At 51.2% G+C, this 21,736-nt stretch overlaps 10 protein-coding genes across 10 annotated transcripts; 6 read left to right on the top strand and 4 right to left on the bottom strand.

Annotated features, from left to right (window-relative positions):
* Positions 1-6: 6 nt before the first annotated feature.
* Positions 7-480, bottom strand: MIND_00073400 (uncharacterized protein; the record flags this gene model as incomplete). The annotated part of the gene is made up of 3 exons (XM_037357693.1): positions 421-480; positions 233-372; positions 7-187 (listed from the first exon to the last, which is right to left on the bottom strand). The coding sequence occupies exons 1-3, from the start codon at positions 466-468 to the stop codon at positions 7-9; spliced, it is 369 nt and encodes a 122-aa protein (XP_037225603.1). The 5' UTR covers positions 469-480.
* A 498-nt stretch (positions 481-978) lies between these two features.
* On the top strand, positions 979-3,724 carry MIND_00073500 (RRM domain-containing protein; the record flags this gene model as incomplete). Its single annotated transcript, XM_037357694.1, has 9 exons — positions 979-1,052; positions 1,102-1,420; positions 1,466-1,747; positions 1,794-1,871; positions 1,920-2,009; positions 2,054-3,064; positions 3,111-3,298; positions 3,348-3,398; positions 3,451-3,724. The coding sequence occupies 9 exons, from the start codon at positions 979-981 to the stop codon at positions 3,722-3,724; spliced, it is 2,367 nt and encodes a 788-aa protein (XP_037225604.1).
* A 420-nt stretch (positions 3,725-4,144) lies between these two features.
* On the top strand, positions 4,145-5,395 carry MIND_00073600 (Abhydrolase-3 domain-containing protein; the record flags this gene model as incomplete). The annotated part of the gene is made up of 2 exons (XM_037357695.1): positions 4,145-4,356; positions 4,408-5,395. Exons 1-2 carry the CDS (start codon positions 4,157-4,159, stop codon positions 5,393-5,395), a joined length of 1,188 nt encoding a protein of 395 aa, XP_037225605.1. The 5' UTR covers positions 4,145-4,156.
* Positions 5,396-6,397: 1,002 nt separating this feature from the next.
* On the top strand, positions 6,398-8,221 carry MIND_00073700 (uncharacterized protein; the record flags this gene model as incomplete). The annotated part of the gene is made up of 2 exons (XM_037357696.1): positions 6,398-6,686; positions 6,738-8,221. 2 exons carry the CDS (start codon positions 6,398-6,400, stop codon positions 8,219-8,221), a joined length of 1,773 nt encoding a protein of 590 aa, XP_037225606.1.
* A 119-nt stretch (positions 8,222-8,340) lies between these two features.
* On the bottom strand, positions 8,341-9,743 carry MIND_00073800 (Formate/nitrite transporter; the record flags this gene model as incomplete). The annotated part of the gene is made up of 11 exons (XM_037357697.1): positions 8,341-8,515; positions 8,566-8,644; positions 8,702-8,789; positions 8,845-8,926; positions 8,979-9,033; positions 9,084-9,137; positions 9,188-9,254; positions 9,303-9,345; positions 9,396-9,503; positions 9,561-9,589; positions 9,642-9,743. The coding sequence occupies 11 exons, from the start codon at positions 9,741-9,743 to the stop codon at positions 8,341-8,343; spliced, it is 882 nt and encodes a 293-aa protein (XP_037225607.1).
* Positions 9,744-11,165: 1,422 nt separating this feature from the next.
* On the top strand, positions 11,166-11,720 carry MIND_00073900 (uncharacterized protein; the record flags this gene model as incomplete). Its single annotated transcript, XM_037357698.1, has 2 exons — positions 11,166-11,316; positions 11,365-11,720. 2 exons carry the CDS (start codon positions 11,166-11,168, stop codon positions 11,718-11,720), a joined length of 507 nt encoding a protein of 168 aa, XP_037225608.1.
* A 72-nt stretch (positions 11,721-11,792) lies between these two features.
* On the top strand, positions 11,793-14,918 carry MIND_00074000 (DNA helicase; the record flags this gene model as incomplete). The annotated part of the gene is made up of 9 exons (XM_037357699.1): positions 11,793-12,028; positions 12,075-12,372; positions 12,422-12,593; positions 12,641-13,077; positions 13,125-13,259; positions 13,308-14,189; positions 14,234-14,542; positions 14,593-14,748; positions 14,805-14,918. The coding sequence occupies 9 exons, from the start codon at positions 11,793-11,795 to the stop codon at positions 14,916-14,918; spliced, it is 2,739 nt and encodes a 912-aa protein (XP_037225609.1).
* A 52-nt stretch (positions 14,919-14,970) lies between these two features.
* MIND_00074100 (CHCH domain-containing protein) lies at positions 14,971-15,730 on the bottom strand (the record flags this gene model as incomplete). Its single annotated transcript, XM_037357700.1, has 2 exons — positions 14,971-15,113; positions 15,160-15,730. The coding sequence occupies 2 exons, from the start codon at positions 15,728-15,730 to the stop codon at positions 14,971-14,973; spliced, it is 714 nt and encodes a 237-aa protein (XP_037225610.1).
* Positions 15,731-15,782: 52 nt separating this feature from the next.
* MIND_00074200 (DNA excision repair protein ERCC-1) lies at positions 15,783-16,807 on the top strand (the record flags this gene model as incomplete). Its single annotated transcript, XM_037357701.1, has 5 exons — positions 15,783-15,958; positions 16,006-16,105; positions 16,153-16,192; positions 16,238-16,494; positions 16,544-16,807. The coding sequence occupies exons 1-5, from the start codon at positions 15,792-15,794 to the stop codon at positions 16,805-16,807; spliced, it is 828 nt and encodes a 275-aa protein (XP_037225611.1). The 5' UTR covers positions 15,783-15,791.
* A 69-nt stretch (positions 16,808-16,876) lies between these two features.
* MIND_00074300 (VWFA domain-containing protein) lies at positions 16,877-21,277 on the bottom strand (the record flags this gene model as incomplete). Its single annotated transcript, XM_037357702.1, has 14 exons — positions 16,877-17,037; positions 17,094-17,364; positions 17,410-17,722; positions 17,769-18,021; positions 18,074-18,172; positions 18,220-18,818; positions 18,868-19,317; positions 19,841-19,882; positions 19,936-20,278; positions 20,324-20,502; positions 20,555-20,660; positions 20,711-20,940; positions 20,986-21,101; positions 21,152-21,277. 14 exons carry the CDS (start codon positions 21,275-21,277, stop codon positions 16,877-16,879), a joined length of 3,288 nt encoding a protein of 1,095 aa, XP_037225612.1.
* Positions 21,278-21,736: the final 459 nt, after the last annotated feature.

The following is a 21,736-nucleotide window of genomic DNA, read 5'->3' on the forward strand; positions in this document are numbered from 1 at the left end:
TCATGTTCATATATCCAAACTATCGACGTTGTGGCCGCGCAAGGCAAGGGCTCCTTCTTTGGCAATATCTTCTGGCCGGCTGCCCAATTTGAGAACCGTCCAACGGATGACACGAGGGTCTTGTCGCATCAATTTGTTGAGAGAACGCAGTGTCCGAGGTGCCGTGTCAAAATGCATAGTCCAATAACTGGCGCGTGCTCAGGAAAGTTGGAGCGAGTGGAAGATAACGCACTCTGCAATTTCGTGGTAATTTCCATGTCTTCGCATCCTTTGAGGTAAAGACCGGGTTCCCCAGGAATTAATCGTACGAACAACTCCGCCTTCGTCCAAAACATGCTCCACTGTTTGCTTTACCAGCCCTTTAATATGTTCCTAGGTAGTTCGTGAGCTCTAATAGGTCATGTTATGCCAATAACCAACATATTTTGGGAAGTGGGCGGCAATGCAGACCATCTGGTAAATGGGCATGGCGTCAAATAGAAAGTCACGGCGTGACGATCGAAAGTTTTTTGGAGAGAACGTCCACCACTCCTTTGTTGACGATGTTCGCCTCATGCATCAGCTCATTGACTGCTATTTGGTCATCTCCGCTGCCCTTTGCGCTCGCCTTCTCCGTTTCATGTTGCTTTGCCCAATCCAATCTTGACGTATTCTTTGCGCTTCCGAACTAGAGCTGCATCCACCCTTCTCGCCTCTGTGATACAGCCATCTCTGAACTGTTTTCGTCGACTTTTTCGCTCGAATAGGACATTTCACTTGGGGTGGAACAGCCCAATTTGTGCTGAATGGTCAGCTTTTTTTGCATCCAACGGCGGCTCCCTCAGTTTGTTAATTAACGCTTGTTTGACGTACGGGTTGGGCATAACTGGCTTCTCGAGAAGCGTGAGGATCAGGAAGACCCAACGGTTGTCAGGATGGTGCTCCTCCACCCTCTTTTCTTTCTTCACCCACCACTCGCTGCTTTTCTTTCTCTTCCAGATGTCCAAACCCGCGCAGTCGGGGCGTTCGCATCCGCCCCGTTTGCAGCATTCGCCTTCTTTACCCAACATCTGGTCAGCACTGACCTCTTCACATTAGTCTAATTGTCGACCTTTTTTCTAGGTTCCCTCCACACTCTGGCCCGATTCCGCCACACCTAGCAGATGCTGTGACAAACCTTAAGCGTCCATCGACTCCTCCCTCCACCAAGCAAGAGCCATCATCAGCTCCAGACGTGCCGACAAAGGACAACTCGACAACAAAATCCATGTCTCATCTTCGCGTCAATTACGATCAATCTAATGTGCTGCTTACTCCGCCACTCACTCCATCGTCCAGTCTCCGGACGGTTGCCAGTATTGAGTCGGTCGTTAGTGGCGCTAGCTCTGTCGGCGAAAGTGTACTGAGCGATTTTGACACTGTTTCGACTCGTTATCTCATGGTAAGGCCCTAGTTTTGGTCTGATTCAGACTTGCAATGATGTCAGATTTCGAATGTGCGCAAAACGATCGATTCGCAGGCGCTGAAGCTTGCAGTACTCCAAGCCTTGGACTCCAACGACGGCTCTCCTCAGGACAAAATCAAGGGCATATCGATGCATCTTCATTCTAACGAAGGAATCGTGATTTTCGTTTTCTTCGATGTTCGTCAAGCAAGCTCAGCCAACGTCATTTTGTCCACCCCGACGACGGGCGGCCTTGCTCATTGCATTGACGAGGAGAAAGATTGGTTTGAATGCAGGTTCATCACCGCAGAAAAAGTCCTCAAGGTAGCGATGCCTTTCCCTCTCATCACTATCATTGAACATTTGCTAGCTGGTCGGCGGCGCTTCCTTTGTTATGGAGCCTCCGCCGTACTTTGGCTTGGCTGTTGAGGCTGAAGGAGGCAAACAGGTGTGATGGACCATATCTTGCTGACCACTCATTCACCAACATCGACAGAACATCGACATGAATCCGGAAACACTAATCGGCTTGCTCAAGGCGCAGGGTGACTTAAGGTCGTTGACCCGTGTCGAAGAGACCGACAAGGTAACTCTTCACACTTTCCTGTTGTATCGTCTGAGACATTCAAGACACCCGATCGACAGCTGTTTCGCGTCGAATTTTTCGATGTCAGAGCGAATGAGAATGCTATACAGTCGTTGGACGGCCAAACTTACTTTGGCTTGCATCTAACGGTAATAATGCCAAACGTATCGACTCCAACCACTGTTGCTCAGCCTAGCAACGCCATCGGTCCTGCTGGAGACAAGTCGCAAGTTCGCAAGCGATTTTTAGTGATCGATACCACGGGAAAACCACGACCGAAAAGCATCAGTGTTGACAACGAAGGCATAAACGCCGTTCGGTCCACTGATTCTCCTCCACTCTTTTATACGTCGACATCGACGTCGCCCATTACCAACTTTGCGCCTGCTCTTCCTGCCCAGCCGCAAGACGCTCATATTCAGCATGCTCCAGATCACTTATTCTTTAATCGTGGTGAACGACCACTTAATTCTAGCTCGATGCCACCGGCAGCTCAGAGGTCACGCAGCACGAGCCAATCGAGAGCCAGTCATAATCAAGAACCACAGACTCCCGCCATGGAGATGTCCCCCGTCCAGCACTATTACAATGGCTGCCCTACGCCTCCAATGTCGGCTTATCCTTACCATTACCCCGCACCTCACCACCAGTATGTGCCATCCCCAACAACTTATGGATCAGAGTTCGACTCAGCGCATGCGATGCACATGAATGGCTGGTCCTTCGACCAAGCTATGATGATGTCTCCTCCGTTCCACATGTATGGCGGAATGGTATATCCGGCCGAGCAATGGGTTGGGCCGCCAACCCATGGCCACCCTCCTCTCGGTTATGTCGCATTTCCGCCTCCAATCTCTCCTGAGAGTCCTGCAGTCGTCACATCCCCCATTTCTGGACATCCTTTGACGCCTCAAATTGCTCCTTCGCCTCAGTCGGCCGTCAGTAGTGTTGCTTCGCCAGGAACAGCAACCAATGCTGTGAATAACGACAGAAACCAGTTGAATATCTCGCGCATCGAAGACGGGCAGGACACTCGTACGACAGTGATGATCAAGGTCAGCGCTGTTGCATGATATCTTTACTTGCTGACAAAACACGTAGAACATACCGAACAAGATGAACGACAAGGACCTTTTGGCGTTTATTGGGGGTGTTTGTAGTCGTAGAGTTGACTTCCTCTACTTGAGGATGGACTTCCAGAACGGCTGCAACGTCGGATATGCATTCGTCAACTTCATCACCGTGGAAGACTTACTGCGCTTTGCTAAAGCAAAACTCGGAGAGAAATGGTATGCCAACCTCATCATCCTAAATATTTGATTCACTCACGTGTTTCAGGAATATGTTTTCGAGCGAGAAAATCTTGCAGATGAGCTATGCCAACTACCAGTGCGTTTTTTTGGATAGTGATTGTCGTTCACATGTGCTCATCGATTTCCAGGGGTAAAGAGGCGTTGGTGGAAAAGTTCAAGAATTCCTGCATAATGGACGAAAGACTCGCCTGGCAGCCCAAGATTTTCTATTCAGATGGACCTGAAATGGGGCTACCCCAGCCGTTCCCTCCTCCCACTCACTTACGCCGTAAAGAACGCAGCACTTTTAATCGGGGCCCACTTTACGTTCCCGGAATGATGGCCAATACGGCGCCACCGTCCGTCGCTCCGCCTCTCCGTCGTTCCAATTCAGGTGCCACCAAACCGCCACCCAGAAAATAATCGCGCCATTGCTGCATTTGTTTCGCTAAAGCTTATTCGTGATATTTGTAAACTGCTGCTTTGTATGTCTGCTCAAGTGTTTTCTGTTTGTATACCTACCGTATAAACTGTTTTTAATGCGTGATAGAGAATGATGTCATCCAAATCTGGCGCTGAAGAGACGAAGCCCCTATCCATGGCATCACGTGGCCATGATGCTGATCCCTTCGGCAGCAAGTTCGGCTTGCCAATTGTTCGTGTGCTTGATTATTTAAGTTGATACTAAGTACCCTTGGTTGGAGGTTTGTACTTGGTTGATAATTCGCAAACAATAGCTTGGTCTCAATTGGATGGATTTTCTACCACAAGGAGGACAGTGCGTGCCGATGGGCTACAAGAAATAGCGTTCCAGCTACAAGTGTGATTATATAATACTCATTGTTGCGAGCAGCCATGTCGGGCTACGCGCCATACCGCCACCAGCCGTTGAAAGCGCTGTACCTGACCTACGAGCTCTTCACCACGACCTTCATTCGTCTTCCCTATTGGCTGCTTGCATCTGTTGTCCCATCACTGCGCCCGCGCCGGTCGTGGGGCTTCCGCAAGGCCATGCAAGTTCGCATTCTTCGGAGATTTACGGGGCTCTCTAATGCGTACGTCCACCTCTCAGTGCATGCAGCTCACAATTGAGTATCTCTATCCAGGGTCGGGCCAATTGCCAAACTCCCCAACCACCTCGCGTTAGTGACGGGTGTCGGTTATCATGGCGTTTGGGTGCCTCCAGTTCAAGAAGACGCGATACAAGGCCAGCTCAGCACTTGGATTTCTGTTGCACAAGTCTCCCCGACCAGATTACCGGGTTACTGGCTCCACAAACCCGATTCGACCATAAATTTGGAAGCCGCTCTAATGCCCGGCGAGAAAATTATCTACGCGCTCCATGGAGGCGCGTATACTCGGCTATCGGCGCATCCTTCCGACTTGACTGCTGGGATTGTCCGAGGCTTTTTGAACACAGTGGACTCTGTCCATCGCACGTTCTCTATCGAATATCGACTGTCTTCGACGCATCCATTTGCAGTTGAACACCCGTTCCCTACCGCCCTTGTTGACGCGCTTGCCGGCTATGCGTATCTCTGCAATAAATTCCCCTCGTCAGAAATAATTGTCGAGGGAGATTCAGCTGGAGGCAATCTAGCATTGGCATTGACGCGTTATTTGGTTGAATACACCAACCCCAAGCTCCCTCCTCCTGGAGGGCTTCTCCTGCTGTCGCCTTGGTGTGACATGGGTCGTTCTCATCTTACACCCGATTCCTCCTTCCGCTCCTGCGCCGATTCGGACTACCTCCCCGCGAAAATATCAGGCTCTCTTTCCTACCCAGTTGCCGCCTTCACGGGACCGTTCGGTATTGGCGCGGCCGAGCTAAACCCATACATCTCTCCCGCAAGCAAACGTCTATTTTCTCCACCCTCGTTTGCTGGCTTCCCACCGACATTCATTTCGTGCGGAGGCGCGGAACTGCTCCGCGATTCGATCCGGACTCTGCATCACAGAATGGCACAAGATGTCAGGGTTGAGTATCTGGAAGCGCCTGACGCGGTGCATGATTTTATTGTTTTTGAGACGCATGAACCAGAGCGAAGTACCTCTTTGGCAGCTATTGCGAAGTGGATAGGCACGTTACCATAGAACTCGTGTTTAATTTCCGACAGTTGCGAAAATTTCAGCAACGTCACGCGGATGCACAGCATCCAAAAAGGAAATTCATGCACGTGATGCCGCCTTAGGTCGGGATTGATGCGCTTCACAGGGTGGCATATCATTAATATTATACTTAGCAAGTTGACTGAGAAATTAGAATTCATTGTAAATATTTATTACATGCCGACTACAGTGGTTGACAGGCGAGCTTAACTCAGTGCAGCTCAACGGCCGACAACCACTCGCCCGGCCACACCGCGAGCGCCGGGCATTCTCCGCTCGCCATCCCACCATCAGTCATCCACTCCTGGTTCACGATCCTCTCCCCAGCGCCCACTGACACACGTTACACCTTTCTAACTCGGACTCCCTTCCTTTGGCCGGCCTCTGATTTGCGGACTCCGAGTCCTCCGCGACCCGGCCCCGCCAAAACAGCAGACTGTCCGAAGCGGTGACAGGCGCGCTGCATCCCTGCCAGCGATGCCACCAGGCCCGCGCGGTGTCCGAGGGTGCTTTGCATACGGAGCGCGATGGGCCATGCCACCCCACCCCAGCCTGAGGAGTCACTGGCGGTCTGGAGATCAAGCGCCGACTCCGCCGCCGCGTGTTGGAGAGGTTGGGTGGCGGCGCGATGCCACGGGGGATTTGGGGGAGAAGCCGGTTGGATGGGCCTAGTGATGCGGAAGGGTGGCAATTGGCGGTGTGGATGAGGGTAAAAGGAAGAACGTCAAGTGTGACTCAGCAGTCACTCATTGCGTGATGGGCGGGCGGCGGGACCATGTGATGCCATTACCCGTTTGGGAAGGCATGTGACGTTGCTGAAATGTTAATACCTATTTCCGACACAATATAGCTTACGACAAAAACGCCGCAAAAACGACCGGAACCTGTAAGACGTGTGGAGATCAAAGCGTGAAAGTTGAAGCTTACTCCTAAAAGCATGGTATCAGTTGATGGACTTGGTCGCGTAGTTTCTTGTCCAGTCCTTCCATGACCTCTCGCAGCCGCGTACCTTCTTCGCGGCTGCGAAAGGCCCAACCCATTCAACCACTTTATTCGAATATTGACGCCACTTCGGCATTCAACAACATTCGCGGTCACTCTTCGACTGTCTCTCTCACTTTGTCTCCTACGGAGCCGTTTTTCGCCGACCACGAGCTGGAATGGATATCTATCTCTGTCGATGGCCACAACCGTGTCAGCGACTCGCCAGAACCGCCCGATGAGCGGACATCCGATGTAGCCTCGGAAAACCTGGATGAGTTCAAACGGAAACTCGGTGCGTGTTTTATGTCCTGTGTTCTCGCGTTTTATAACCAAGCACACACAGCAAAGGCGACGACTATGCCTCAGATGCCATTCAACTCGTCTTCACTCTCGCTTTCTGAAGTGCCCACTGTGAACAGTAACCTCCGCCGCTCTTTATCAACCACCGCGACAACGCCGGCCTGGCCACGCGTTTTGAACATTCTAGACTCTCTAAAACCTTCCTCCCGAGAGCCCACTGCTGCTCCTCTCCTTCCAAGAAGACGCCCAACTCTGCTTGGCCTCCCCCGTCGTCGTCTGTCAAAATCAGCATCACAAGGCAAGCATCACGACGATCACTCCCAGTTCTCGGCCAGCGATTTGCCGGTTCAGATCCCGTCTGGCTTGGCGCGGATCGATTCCCGCAGTAGCGTGGCTAGCTCCATTGCCTTTGCTCCAACAGCCACTATCCAACATCAACGCAGGGTTAGTTCAGACTCAGTGCAACCGGCGAAACGGGACTCGCTGCTTTTTGCCCCGACGAAACTCCCGCGGCACCAACGAGTAGTGGACCTAGATGTGGATCTGGAGTTGGATAACAATGCTACAGACAGCAACCCCATCTACCGACTGCAGGCCACCACCACGGATGCGTCGATCTTACACTATGACGATGATGATACAACACCGCCAAGATCTTCTATTCGCGATAGCGTGGACAGTGTTGCCTCTCTGGCGTTTGCGCGTAACTTGGTAGGCCGACATCAACGTACAGTTGATATGGATGTCGAGCCCATTGAGAGCCTGGATAACCCTGTTTATCGGCTCCAAGCAGCGACTGAGGTGCCGGTGGTCTATCACGAATCAGCATCAGAGGAATTGTTGGACCCAGAAGATGACTTTGATTTCCTCGAAACACGGACTACAAAACGCGGCGGAGGAGGAGGTGCAAGCAAACTTGCACGGACACTCGGAACCGACGACTGGAGACCATCAGTTTCAAGTTCACTTCCACCCGAGCCATCCAGTTTTGCTGCCAAACGCGTTCGCCGATTATCCATCTCGTCTTTTTTGCCTTCTTCGCGGCCGTCATCACCGCCGCTACCGCCTTCTCATTCGTTACCCCCCGCTGCTGCTGCCGCGCGCAGGAAAGCAAGCTGGGGCTCATTCACCGCGCTAATGCAGCTGGGCCCTCGCAAAGAGGGCGTCGAGCCTGCGATGCCGTCTCCACGGCCATTCTCGGAGTTTGATCCGCGATCAGATTCATCACACCTCGGCCACGGGCGCCGACACTCGGTCGCCAGCTCAGTGACGGTCCAGGGTCACCTCGATAACGACAACGCCAGTCCGCGTGACATGTGGTTTGACGATGATTCGGGGTCGAGTACCCCACTGGCACAAACACGGCAGCCGTCAGCAGTAACCTTTGACGAGTACGGCTATGAGTCCACGTTTGCGACACTTTTCCAGCCTACGATCATCAGAACGGAGGAGGTAGAGCTGGAGTGGGCGGGCGAGTGGAATCGTAAGGATATGAGAACTGTGCTGGACGCATTGAGACGATTGTAAACCAACACACACACACACAAAAGCAGGTTGTACGTGTAATTTAGTTTGCATGTAATCTTTAATCCGGAATAGATCTAATCTTATCTGCATCAAATCATTCCATATTTGGCTCTTATTCACTACTTGTTCTTTTCATCCATATTCACGCTACTTTCGTCGCGGTTCTGCAGCACTTCCCCCGCTTCCGCCTCCCGTAGCCCATCGACCTGGTAGTCCCCCAAATAGAAATACGTTGCTGGCAACGCAACAAACAGCGCGCCGACGATATTGCCAAGATATGATGCAATAAGGGATCTAGCAAACAGAACTAAATATACGCCTATCTTGGCTAAAAATGAACGCACTTTCGGATGTAGCCAGCGACTGTCAGTTCTGGCGCGTGGAACATGATGCCGAGCGGGACAGAGAACATATTTGCCACAACTGGCGAGGAAAACATCAGCGACTACTAGCTCTAGCTAGTGTGGAGATGTGGCGCACCGTGGTCGAACGAACATGCTACGAATAGCCAGATAGGGATCCAAATCACGATAACTTTGGATACTGTCTCTCGTGCTCCAGCGGCCATCTGAATAAAACGCTTGTTTGACATCGGGAGAAGGGGGGGAATGGGGGTTGCGCACCCAGACCGCAGCACAGACTAGCCAGTTGCAGCCTATCCCGCGGAGGAATACTTGGTGCCATTCGGGGTCGACTGCTTTCTTACTGGAGTGCGCGATGAGTAATGGAGTCGGACAGTAACTGGAGGTGATCGTACACGGCGAAAGAAGTAACATAGGCCGGGTATGGTGGGGCAGAGAGGATCCCACTATCTGTCAAATGTAGGTCATGCTGCCACGAGAAGAAGCACGATTCAGAATACATTTCACGAGAATAGCAGCGAAGAATAGCGAGCCAACGAGGTTTCCGAATGTTACTAGAGAATGCATGTTAGACAGCGCTGTAACACTAGCGCTGGGACTTCACCGATTATCCAGTTGAGGGGAAGCGACCACCAAGGCACCGCTCGCTTGATAAGAGCCATGGGAAAGACCTGGACACGTTGGAGGACATGGATGACGCACTGTGCGAGCCTGCATACCATCATGTTACTCGTTAAGAGCTCATGCCCTTGCAAAACAATCCTAGGCCACTGTCAGCCCAGATGTGAGGGTCTTACAGGTTATGGTCATACATCACGAGTCCCGCGGGGAACACAAATCCTCCTAGTATCTTTACCAGGCCGGGGTTGGCTAGGGTGAGCGCGGGCGACCCGCCCGAAATGACCTCTGACAATAATCCACTTCGCGCAGGCAATCCCAGTTGGCCGGAGAACCATTGCCCTAGGCAGCAAACTCACCCGAAACTCAGCATCACGCCAGCTAGCACCTAAACCAATTCTAAGTCCGCATTGCCAAAAGAAATCATAGACGCCACTGACAGCTTTGAAGAAGACCGCGAGCAAGCGATCGTTGTGCTTGGCGATCCCTTGCTTGACGAAATAGACCGCGACTTCGGCAGGTTTGAGCGTGCTTGCGTCCATGGTAAGGGGGTCGGTGGGGAAGCGGAGAGGTCGTGGGAGAACGAAGAGCCCAATGGATGAAAAGTATTTATGGCGTGCGGGGTAGCCGGGACGCCTTGCTTCTCGTGCCAGTGGTCCTCGGCATAGAGTTCGGCCAGTGGTGCCTTGACGGTTAAAAAAACAGAAAAGAAGATGCAGCCGACTGCTGATTCAATGATTTCCCACGAGTGGAGATAAGGCGGTGTTCTTTCGAGTATTTTGCACGCGGGAATCCAACATAAATCTGAATCCGCGAATCGTGATGCTGTCTTGCGGCGACTTGAACGGGGCAACGCGTTAGTCAGCGGCCAATAATGAAGTTGGTACGGTCTTGATGTCAACGGACTGTTGGTTTGCCATAAGAGGTGTAACCTGGTGTCACGGATCGCAGTCGATTAGCTATATATGAAGGACATCTTAGTTGGAGGACTGCGAGGCCATGATGGCAAGCACAACGCAAAGCCCTTTGGTAGAGCAGCTGGGGCTACTCCATCACCCTGAAGGCGGTTCGCGACCCTTCTCCCCAAAGTGGAATCCGAATTGATGCATCACAGGATACTTTCGTGAAACAGACCGCCGCGAAGAACAGGTGTGTAGCCCATTTGCTGGTAGGTCTGCAAACGAGTTGTTTGTTGGGTGAAATTGAAATTATACTAGATGGCGGATCGAGATCACTGGCAACGTCCATTTACTATCTCCTCGACCACGACAGTCCCAGCGGGACCATTCACATGAACAAATCCTTCGTATGGGGTTCACCCAAGTCCTTGCTTGCGTTGACCACAGTAGACATATCATGTTTGGCATCACGGCCGCGCCGAGTACTGTCTCATATATCCAGGAAATCCGCCGTTGATAGAGAGGAAGGTCATCGGTGCGGGTCCGAGCGAGAGCAGACAGCTATTCGTAGGGAAAGGCATCTGGAAAATGTCCAGGTTGCTTCCTGAGGATATAAGCAACGCCGATACAGAGGAGAAGAAGCAAGCTTTAGGCTGTTTGATCACGGAGGTGGTAGTGCCCGGGTTCCACTGGGAAGACCATCAGTTCCTGACACAGCAAGGGCTGGCCGAGTTATTAGAGAGTAGCGGGGAACGGGAGCAGCTAATGTTGGAGTTGAACAAGCATTGTAAGTTTTGAGTTGTTCAATATGGATGATCTAAAGAAACAATTGCGTTTGGAACGTTGTGGTGTTGAGTAGAGAGCAATGAAAAGTTTGCCTTCCAGACCAATGATTGCCCTACTAGTTATAGAATAGCCCAGTCGCCTAAAGTTCCAGCGGCCTAATGCATATTCTATGAGTGAATGGAGGGGTGCTCGCAGGGAGCCGAGAATCGAACGCTAAAGCTCGGGGTTCAGTCAAGGGTTCAGCCAAGCCACCATTCGTCACGTGCACACATCATCTCCATGAACTCCGACCAGACCTCATCGAACGATGGCCAAGTGGACTTCAAAACGGCCGTAAGACAGGAAGAATGGTATCTCAAGCGTCTCTATCCAACGCCGGCAGACATACCCTCATGCACGAACCATCTCGACACGTATTTTGCGTGTAACAGTGCGTAACCTACTCACCTCGCCTGCCAATACTTATTGTCATTTGTAGCCATGCGAAATCTCGTCAAGTCAATGTACCGATATGGAACCTTGCGGGAGGACTGCTCAGAGAAGTGGGCCGAGTACAAGTTCTGTCTCAGCCTGAAGTGGATGGGCATGGATGAGCGGCGTGATGCATGGATTCGGCGTAAGGCTATTTGGTGGGCCAAGCGACGGGTGGGTAAAAGTAGTGAGGATGTCTGGCAAGTTCGGGAGTGCGTCTTGTTTCATTTTACCTTTCCTCACTCGCCACTTAGTTTTTTTCTTCCTTTTAGTGAACCATTGCCTAGTTTTCCCAAACCTGTAGACCCACTGCAGTACCTCAGGGATCGGCCTTTAGAGTGGATGTCGTGTCGGGAGGATTAAAAATTGTAGAATTGTAATAATTAGACTAGACGCGACCTGTCACACCACTAACGCGTCTTTCAATCTCCCACCATGTCCACACCTCGTCGAAACAAACGACCACGGTCTCCCTCCCCAGATGTTGGCTCTTCCCCTCCTCGACCAGCAACACCACCAGCGGCCAAAAGCGATGACCTCCCACCCTCGTCACCGCCTGCCCCATTTTCAGACACAGATGAGAGCCTAGATGAGCGTGACGCGGTCCAGAATATCGACGACGATGAAGACGATGCTGAAGGAGAAGATCTATTCGGAGAGGGGATGGTAAAGTACGCGATTTTATGTCAACTTTGACGCGTTCTAAACGATGTCCAGCGACTACACCACAAACGAACTTCAAGACCAGTACTCAGACGGAGATATTAACGATGAAGAGGACCTCGAGGAACTCACCATGGCGGAAAGACGGATCGTCGAAGCCAGAATGGCGCGTCGAGACAGGAGAGAGGCTGGAGGTCGACGTGCTGGAGCTAGGAGACGAGGCCAATTCATTGACGACGATGATATGGATGGAGGTGATGAAGATGAGGAAGAACTTGGTCGTATGGCAAGACGTACTCGACGCCAGTATGACGAGCGACGCGACATCGACGATATGGAAGGAATTGAAGGGGTTCGTTTCTGATTACTTTCGGTCCTGCCCATCTGATCAGCATTTCTAGGAAATCCCCTACGAGCAATTGGCTGATATCAAAGACAGCTCTATCGCAGAATGGGTTGCCCGTGATCTTGTCCGTCGCTCTATCGCAAAACACTTCCGCCAGTTCTTAACAACGCACACTGACGAACATCATGCCTCCGTTTACGGGCAACGAATTCGCACGTTGGGTGAAAGTGAGTGTTTTGGTAAATCAAGAGGCTTTCTTCAACACCCTCTGCAGATCAAGCCGAGTCCCTGGAAGTTTCTTATACTCATCTCGCCAAATCAAAATCCGTCCTAGCATATTTCCTTCTCAATGCACCGGTTGCAATGCTCGACATTTTTGACCAGGTTGCGCTGGAGGCTATTCTTGTCTACTTCCCTGAATACAAGAGGATCCACCAAGAAATTCATGTCCGTATATGTGACCTGCCGGTGGCCTACTCTCTGCGAGACCTTCGCCGCACCCACCTCAACCAACTCGTCCGCGTATCTGGGGTTGTCACCCGTCGAAGCGGCGTGTTTCCTCAACTCAAATATGTTAAATTTGATTGTCGCAAATGCGGAGTAACGCTCGGCCCCTTCTACCAGGATGCAACACGCGAGGCCTCTGAAATAAAAATCAGCTTTTGTGGCAATTGCGAAAGTAAAGGACCGTTCCCGGTCAACTCTGAGCAGGTGGGTCAGGTACTCTTGTGTGGATTGCGATCAAACTGTTGTCCTAGACTGTCTATCGCAATTATCAAAAGTTGACCCTGCAAGAATCTCCGGGCTCTGTTCCTGCAGGTCGTCTACCCCGTCATCGCGAGGTGATCCTGTTGTGGGATCTTATTGACAGCGCCAAACCAGGCGAGGAAGTGGTGCGAATCGATCCTTGGCTTTTTTGACTATATTGATTGGCCCTGCAGGAAATTACTGGTATCTACCGAAATAACTTTGATGCCTCTCTCAACGCTAAGAACGGCTTCCCCGTTTTCTCAACGATTATCGAAGCCAACCATGTCAACAAGAAAGAAGACTTGTTCGCCGCATTCCGCCTCACTGTCGAGGACGAACGAGAAATCCGAAACCTCGCACGCGATGAACGAATCCGGAAACGGATTATAAAGTCGATCGCACCGTCCATCTATGGACATGAAGACATCAAAACTGCGATTGCGCTTTCATTGTTTGGCGGGGTTCCCAAGGATATTGATCGCAAAATGCGTATTCGTGGCGACATCAATGTACTTCTGCTAGGCGACCCTGGTACAGCCAAGTCGCAGTTCCTCAAATATGCAGAGAAAACTGCACACCGGTCTGTGTTTGCGACTGGACAGGGTGCCTCTGCTGTCGGTCTTACTGCCAGCGTACGCAAAGACCCGATAACGCGTGAATGGACACTCGAGGGCGGGGCTTTGGTCCTCGCTGACAAGGGAACATGTCTTATCGACGAATTTGACAAGATGAACGACGCGGACCGGACGTCGATCCACGAAGCTATGGAGCAGCAGACAATATCCATTTCCAAGGCTGGGATTGTGACAACACTCCAGGCTCGGTGCGCGGTCATTGCTGCAGCGAATCCTATTCGCGGTCGATACAACCCAACCATACCATTCCAACAAAACGTGGAGCTGACGGAACCCATTTTGTCTCGCTTTGACGTGCTTTGCGTGGTGAAGGACAATGTGGATCCCGTTGCAGACGAGCTTTTGGCGCGATTCGTTGTGGGGAGTCACCTTCGCAGCCACCCGACCTTCCAAAAGGACAAGGATGAGATGAATGTCGGGACAACACTCGACGCAGATGTAAGTTGCTTTTCTGTCCTGCGTGCTTAGCTCAAGCTGAACAGATAATACCGCAAGACATGCTCCGCAAGTATATTATGTACGCGCGCGAGAAGATCCAGCCCAAGCTATATGCTCTGGATCAGAACAAGCTCGCGGACTTGTTTGCGGACTTGCGCCGGGAATCGCTCGCGACTGGCTCTTTCCCCATCACTGTTCGCCATCTGGAGAGCATGATTCGAATGGCAGAGGCCAGCGCGAAAATGGCTCTCCGAGAGTTTGTTCGGGCAGACGACATTGACCTTGCAATCGAAGTTGCTGTCGGTAGCTTCATCAACGCGCAAAAAATGAGTATCAAGAAGACGCTTCAAAGGGTATGTTGTGGACATTGCGCCCTTGCACATTTACTGATCGCGCATTTCAGGGCTTCCGCAAATATCTGACGCAAAGCAAGGATCATGAAGAGCTACTTGCGTTCTTACTCGGTGGACTGGTCAAAGACAAGGCCCGGTTATACCAGCTCCAACGACATGAGCAGCCGACGCTAGTGAGCGTCAAACTTTCTGAGCTTGAAGCAAGGGTATGCCTTCAAACTTTGGCCGCTCTGTTGTTGTGTTCTGACGTGATGCATTCTAGGCCAAGGACCACGAAATCTTTGACATTTCGCCCTTCTTGCGGTCCAAGCTGTTCACCACGAATGGGTACAAGGTCCAAAACGGGGTCATTGAGAAGAGATTCGGGGCGAGTTAGTGCTGTTTTGAATAAATGCTATATGTATTGAGTAGTGGGTGTCAATGACAGTCTATAAGTTGTACTTTGATGACGCTTCCTCGGTTGCAGCAGGTGAAGGAACGTCGGTGGGAGGAAGGGGGTCAGATGTGGACGCTTTTTCTGCCTCTTGTTCTGCGGCGAGGGCAGCCTCGGCAGCTTCGTCATCGGCGATTTCTAACAAAATCAGCTGGGATTATCAAGAAACCCAAATGCAACACACCAGCGGCATAGACCTCAGGATGGGCTCGGAAACAAGTTTGCATACCCTGGAACTTCTCCACACAGTCCATCCCTTTTGGCTCGACTTCAGAGTAGATGAAGCACGAGAATGCAGCACGGAATTCCTCCCCGCATGGCCCGTCGGCCATTCCGCCTAAACATGGGCAATCCCAGTTAATTTCTCCCGTCTCCGGATTGAACGCGCCGCTGTTTTCTGACGCATCATGCTCTGCTGTGGCAGTCGAAGCAGAAGAAGAAGTATTTGGCTTGACTTGCGTTCGCCGTGTCTCGACCAGCCGTTGGCGGACAAACGTTTCGAAGTCTGGTTGCTCTACATTCCCAGAGTCAAACAAGCAAGATAACTCGGGAGCAATACGTATGTGCATACCCTTCCGGTTGGTGGGCTGATTTGAGTGTTCACTGTCGTTGTATTCGCCGTATGCAACCCCAGCAACGATGCCAGCCCCGAGAAGATATCCTGCAGAAGACCCACTGGGCCTGGAGGAGGAGGAGGCCTGGGTTTGGATGTAGCGCCGCAGAGGTAAGCGTGATGCTCGAGCAAGTCGGAACATGACGGTTGGCTGACAAAGTGTGGGCGGGAGTCACACCGTGACGCATCGCGTTTCGGGACCAATGCCGCCTGCGCCGCCAGTGGTCATCCCCAGTGGTAACAGCATAATCGTCAACCCACTCCAGCGGACAAACCCCGTCCTCGACGCGATCCGCAACGTGAACAAGGAGTTTGGCGATGTCGTGTGCGACTTCCAGGTCGGGAAGACAACGGGCGTGCTTTTCTTGAGGTAAGGGTCCTGGAGGCTTGACAAAAGCCGCGCTTATCGGAAAAAAGCCTCAAATACCACCGTCTTCATCCTGAATACATCCACACTCGGATTGAAAAACTGAGAAGTTCATATACTTTGCGCATCCTACTGGTCGTTTCTGACGTCGTGAGTCAAGAATGAGCTATGGTAACTGTGGACCCAACGTCCTATAGACAGAGCACCGGGAAGCCATCAAAGAGCTCACAAAGGCAAGTATTCAATGAACACTCGGATTCATGACTCTGAGGCGTGGACTAGATGTGTTTAATCAACAACATCACTATTCTCGTCGCCTTCTCGTATGCTGCCTCTTCTTCGCAGCATTGTCTTCATATATTTTCAGTGTCGAAGAAGCTGGCCACTATATCGCCACATTCAAGCAGTTCGAGCATAAGCCCCCCGACATGATCAAAGAGCGTGTCGACAAAGACTACGATTCGGTCCTCCGCTCTGCTCTCACGAGCATCAGCAGAGTAAATAAAACCGATGTCGAAACACTCCGGACTTCCTTTGGAGTTGGTTCCTCTCGTCTCTCCTTTCTGAAACACCCACTGACAACTTCAGAGCTTCGCGAATATCGCACGTGCGACGTCTGACCAGCTGCAGGACATGCCAGGCTTTGGCCAGGTCAAAGTGCGCAACATAAAAAATGCCTTCGAGAAACCACTTCGCAACCACGCGACAACAACGCTCGATATGATGTCCCAGAAGGGTAAAGGCAAGCAGCGCGAATCAAGTCCAGTCTGGGACATCGAAAATGATGGTGTTGAGGGACAAACACGACCTGAATCGCCCCCATGGGACATTGAATTGGATTTGAACGACTGATAAGTAGTGTAGACTAAGCTATAAACAGCGAATATGTAGACTGTGTATGTTGGTACTATTACTGTAGAATCAAGAATTTTTCGCAAAATAGTGTTTGATGCCAGGACGGCCCATCCTTGCACCTCTGGCCGATCTGAGGGCCACCTCATGTTGGTAGTGGATGCGCATCGACAACTGCTTTAGCGCTGCTTTTGCACGAGAACGGTCTAAACGAGCAGCACGAGTGTCAACTGTCAAGTATATGAGCACAAGTTGCAACTTGAAGTTCAGCCAAGAGGTGACGTACTTATACTACCGTGAATTGTTTCAATAACAAGTCGTATCCGGGAAAGTATCGTTTCAGGCTTGTCGCCGTTCACCTTGCTCGGGCTGGGAGGTGCTTCTTGCATCTCTTGTTTCACATAGCCGTCGACATTGGACAAAGCATGAGCAAGAAGTGAAACTTGAGTGACCAGTTCAACGTAATCGGTCTCATCGTTGAGCTGGAAGATGCTCTTTCGCTCGCCAAAGAGAATCCCGTAGATGGCCGTCAGGGGTGGTAGGCCACTATACTCAGGCTGCAACAAAGTTAGAGCTGGCTTGCACATTGACAAAAAGAATACCTCGAGAGTAGAGGTTAGCAATGCGTGAGACACCCAACGGGCTATGCGGCGACCCCGTTCACTGCCATCTGCAACCAACGCAAGCAAATGCGATTGATTGTGAGACTGTAACGTGGCGGCGAAACCTAGTATTTTGCGGCCAAGGACAGCCTCCGATGGTGGTATCGTGTCCTCAGGACCTAAACGGCGGCAGAGCAGGCCAATGACAACCATAATGTCCCTTCGGAGCTCGAATCGTATGCTGGGGTCCATTGCTACGACCAACAGCACTGAAGCTACATCAGGAATATCCTCTGACGGAGGCAATGTTGACCTGAGACATAAATTAACCGGGAGGTATTGGGAGGATTTAGACATACTGTGCGGAAAGGTTGACAAGTCGAACGAGACGAAACAGAATTTCGTTGCGTTGGGCCAATGCGGCGTTATCCCTCTTGCACAAATTTGTAGTTTCCCAGCCCATTGCAGCAAAAACCTCAGGCTTGGCGCCAACACGATGTAATGCGAGGAGCACAGTGTCAAAGGGAACAGTTGATGCTGAAGTCGACGGATGATTCCATATACTTGAGAGTGCATTGAACGCGGCTGGCCCTAATGGACTGGATGACAAAGCTAAGAAGCAGTCAGAATATTGCAACGTGGAGTATAGAGGACGGAGCCGTACCATGTTGAAGCAAACAGGAAACTACATCCGAAGAGTGATTGAGGTTCATGCGGCCGAGTACGCCTGAATTTAAGAGCATAGAGGCACGATAATAATGATCTAAGGCGATTCAGATAACGATGACAGTTGAGATGAATCGTGCTAACCAGCGCTTTCGAAGCAGGAACGCAAAAGGTTGAGGACAGGCGACGCATTAATATCCTCCCGCCACAATGAGAAGGAAACAGAGTCGACTTCCATGCTTTCATCGCTGCTCTCCCATAGGGGAACACCGATAACCCGTTGCTTCCCTTTCGCAGCTTCTCGCCGAGCGCGGTCATTGCCGAGAATTTGTGCGACCTCCTTTCCGGCCTTGTCTCCCAGAAGTCTTCGTTGGTCTTGATAGTTGATACTCAAATCGACAGCTCCTTCGTCAAACCCGTCGCTTGAGTCAGCAAAAGCTTTGACTGCGGCCAAAGCAGCAGCTTCGTCGGCCCAGTTTTCGTCGTCGTCAGCCATATCGGTAAGTGGACTTCCAACACGGACAATTTCTTCCGCACGAAGGAAAGCTTGGTTGTCTGTCCCCAGTCGTTCCGCATTTCGCTTCTCCTTCAACAACGCAGCGAATGGGTCGACTTTTTTAGGAGGGGGTGGAGGCGTGGGAGTTTTGCGAGAGCTAGACGCCACACGCTTCGCGTTTCGATCACGAAGACTATAGCGGGGTGCTATCGGGGAGGCAGTTGACGGACCAGCGTTGAGGACGGTGCTGAAAAGTGTTCAACTCCACATGGTGATATCCTAAGGCCTTCACTTACCGTGAATTGACTTCTCCTAGCTCTTCGTCGTCACTACTGTCTGAGAGCTCTCTCAGTTCGCGCAGTGGTTGGTCTTCCTCGTCATCAGTTTCCTCGGCGGCTGCATTAGCCTGTACCCTGGCTTTGATTTCTGCGATGATTTGGGCCGTCTTTTTCCCGGGGGAGAGTGCCACTGGAGTTTGGGGCTCAGACAACATCGAACCTGTTCTTGATGGCGTATGGGGTTGGAGTGGAGTGGATGGACGCGACTGTTCGTTTTTCAGAGCTGAGGCAATGGGCATCAATTCGTCTTCGTCGGACTGGCTACTAGGCACAGGTATTTCGTCGCTTTCGAAAGGAGGAGGTCGGGGAGAAGGACACGGAGAAGCGGTGCGGGCCTTCTTGCGAAGTGGCATAGGTCTGGTGGGGATGTCGTTTGCTACCATGTTTTCTTTGTCGGATTGTGTGGGGCTGGAGGTTAGAATAGCTCGGGAACAGCTGGGAGAGTGTCTCATGGGCACATATGCAACCAATTCATTTGGCTCAGGTTCCGAGTCAGAATCTGGCCTGGCTTTGCGTTTGAAATGTTTGGAGGTAGAACCACGCGAAACTCGCGAAGAAATACTGTCAGGTATCGACGCGTCTGACGAGGGTGACGCGTTGTGGACCACTGCTGGAGCTGGTTGTGGTGTCGAGGTAAGTTTCGGGGGATTTTTGGAGAAAAAGGAGAGGATAGATCCCTGGGCAGGACCTTTCTTCACCACTTTCTTCGGAGGCATGATAGCGCGTCAACTTGAAGAAGCAAAGTGGGTGAGCGTTACATAATAATCACGTGGGCATTTAGCAGCCTGGACAACAATGAACTACATCGTGCACAAACACATCGCAATCTGAGCAAAACTCTCCAGAACAGTCGGAACATCTATATCTTCCTATTGGACTCATTCCTTCGCCACTCGCCGGTGTAGCAGTGGTGGGGAAGGGTCGAGCACACCCATCACAGCCCATCGATTTTGAAGCCTCAGCCATCGTCAAACTACCAGACTTTGTTTCAGCGGCAAGAAAGCTATCCAAGTCAGAAAAACATACACGGCTTTATATGGCTTGACTGGGAAGAGGTGATGATAGCTACGGGCAAGATGAGGTGAGCTGACGATCATCAAATCGCAGATGTCGCAGTCCGTTGGCACATCGCAAACTTTGGAGAGACATCTAGGGCAAAGAAAGCCTTCGCTTCGAAGTTCTGAATGGCAAACGCAAAGGCTTGGAGGGGAGGCATCAGGAAGACGAGTCGGAAAGCCCATCATCATTAGGTCTGCTGCAGGATTTGTTGTCCCGGTCCGTGCTCCCATAGCACGTTGAGCTGGTGGGGGGATGAGTTCGAATAATAAATCTTTAAAGTGTCCTTCATTCATGGCGACGCCAAACTGACCTACTCTAATGAGCACACAGACGTTCAACCCCACGAAAATCTTACCACCAGTCTTGTCGCACAGCTCCCGACAAATCTTCATTTCAGCCGCCAGTGCAACAACAGAAATACGGATTTTGCCAGTCACACATGCGTCGAGAGTATCATGAATATTGCCAGGGTCGCAAGTAGTAAGGGAGCCGAAGATGATGACAATTTCGCGGGAAGAATGTGTCGGTAGATGGCTGGCAATTGGCAACTATTAGCGCCCGCGCTTCATAGTCAAAATAAAGATACCTCATACTGCTCTTCGCCAGCTCAATAGCATTTTGCAGGCTAGGCTCTCCAGCGGGCTCAAGCCGATGTCGGTCGGCAATCGCCTTCAACACGTCCTGGGGGTTACCTACAAAACTTCAGCGCTTCATTTCTGGCTCAATATGCGAAGCTGTGCACCTGAAAGTTCACCCACACGCTCACCAATCCCGGACCGCATACCGACCACACCTATCTGTCCCAAGGGATTCTGATCAAACCATTCCACAATGAATTCGCGGGCGTATTGTAGACTAAGATCGAATCGAGTTGGTCGCATGTCTCTGTCAAGCATCGAGGCCGACAAGTCGAGAAGAATGACCAAGTGGCGGATTATAGTACGTCTTACGGGAGCTGCTGGCGCTAGTAGCCTGTTGAATGTTCAGCTAAGCTGGAAGTACAAGAAAATAGCCCACCGTCGACGCCGACCTCTGGCCATCCAGTCTTCAACAGCAGCTTGCAAACTGCCAGCTTCATCTTCCTGGACAGTGTCCCAGGATCGAGTGTACGCCGCTTCCCAAGTATACGCCGCCTGTGATGTTTGGACGACCATGCAATTTCTTACATGCCCTTGAAACTCACGTCCGTAGCCTTGCCTTTTCCTTTGTCTTTTCGTTTGGCTTTCCCCTTTCCTTTCCTACCGTCTTCCATATCTCCGTCTGAGTCTGAGTCAACCTCCATGTATTCCGCATCGCGTCGTGGAGGCATGGGTGAACGCGTCTGGCAAAATTGTCGATGACGCGTGACGGTGTCGATCAATTTGCAAGTTGCTTTTCACCACCAACATTGCTCACTGGTTCTAATTAGCTGAACATGGCCTCTTCAAATCCAAGCTACCCACAATGACTTTTTCCTGTGTTCAAGTTGGCTGCCACTCATCCAATCTCCATAAACAAGAGCCGTCCTTCGTCGATAAAGATCTAGTGTGCAACCAGTCAAAGCACCCGGTTCTCATTCACGTTCCATGGCTCAAGAAACTTATTCGACTTGTGTGAACGAACGTCGAACAAGCGATCTTAGATCTCAAAGTTGTCATAAGTATGAGCAGTGTTTTGGCCAAGCGGCGATAGTGGAATCGTTAGCGGCGGTCCCCGACTCTCTGATAAAGAAAAGAACAAGAGATATTTGAATGATTTGAAGCACAAGAAAGGATACAAATACAAGTAA

This window comes from Mycena indigotica, assembly GCF_014461135.1.
Source record: "Mycena indigotica strain 171206Taipei chromosome Unknown Mind.scaff0001, whole genome shotgun sequence".
Lineage (NCBI taxonomy): Eukaryota > Fungi > Basidiomycota > Agaricomycetes > Agaricales > Mycenaceae > Mycena > Mycena indigotica.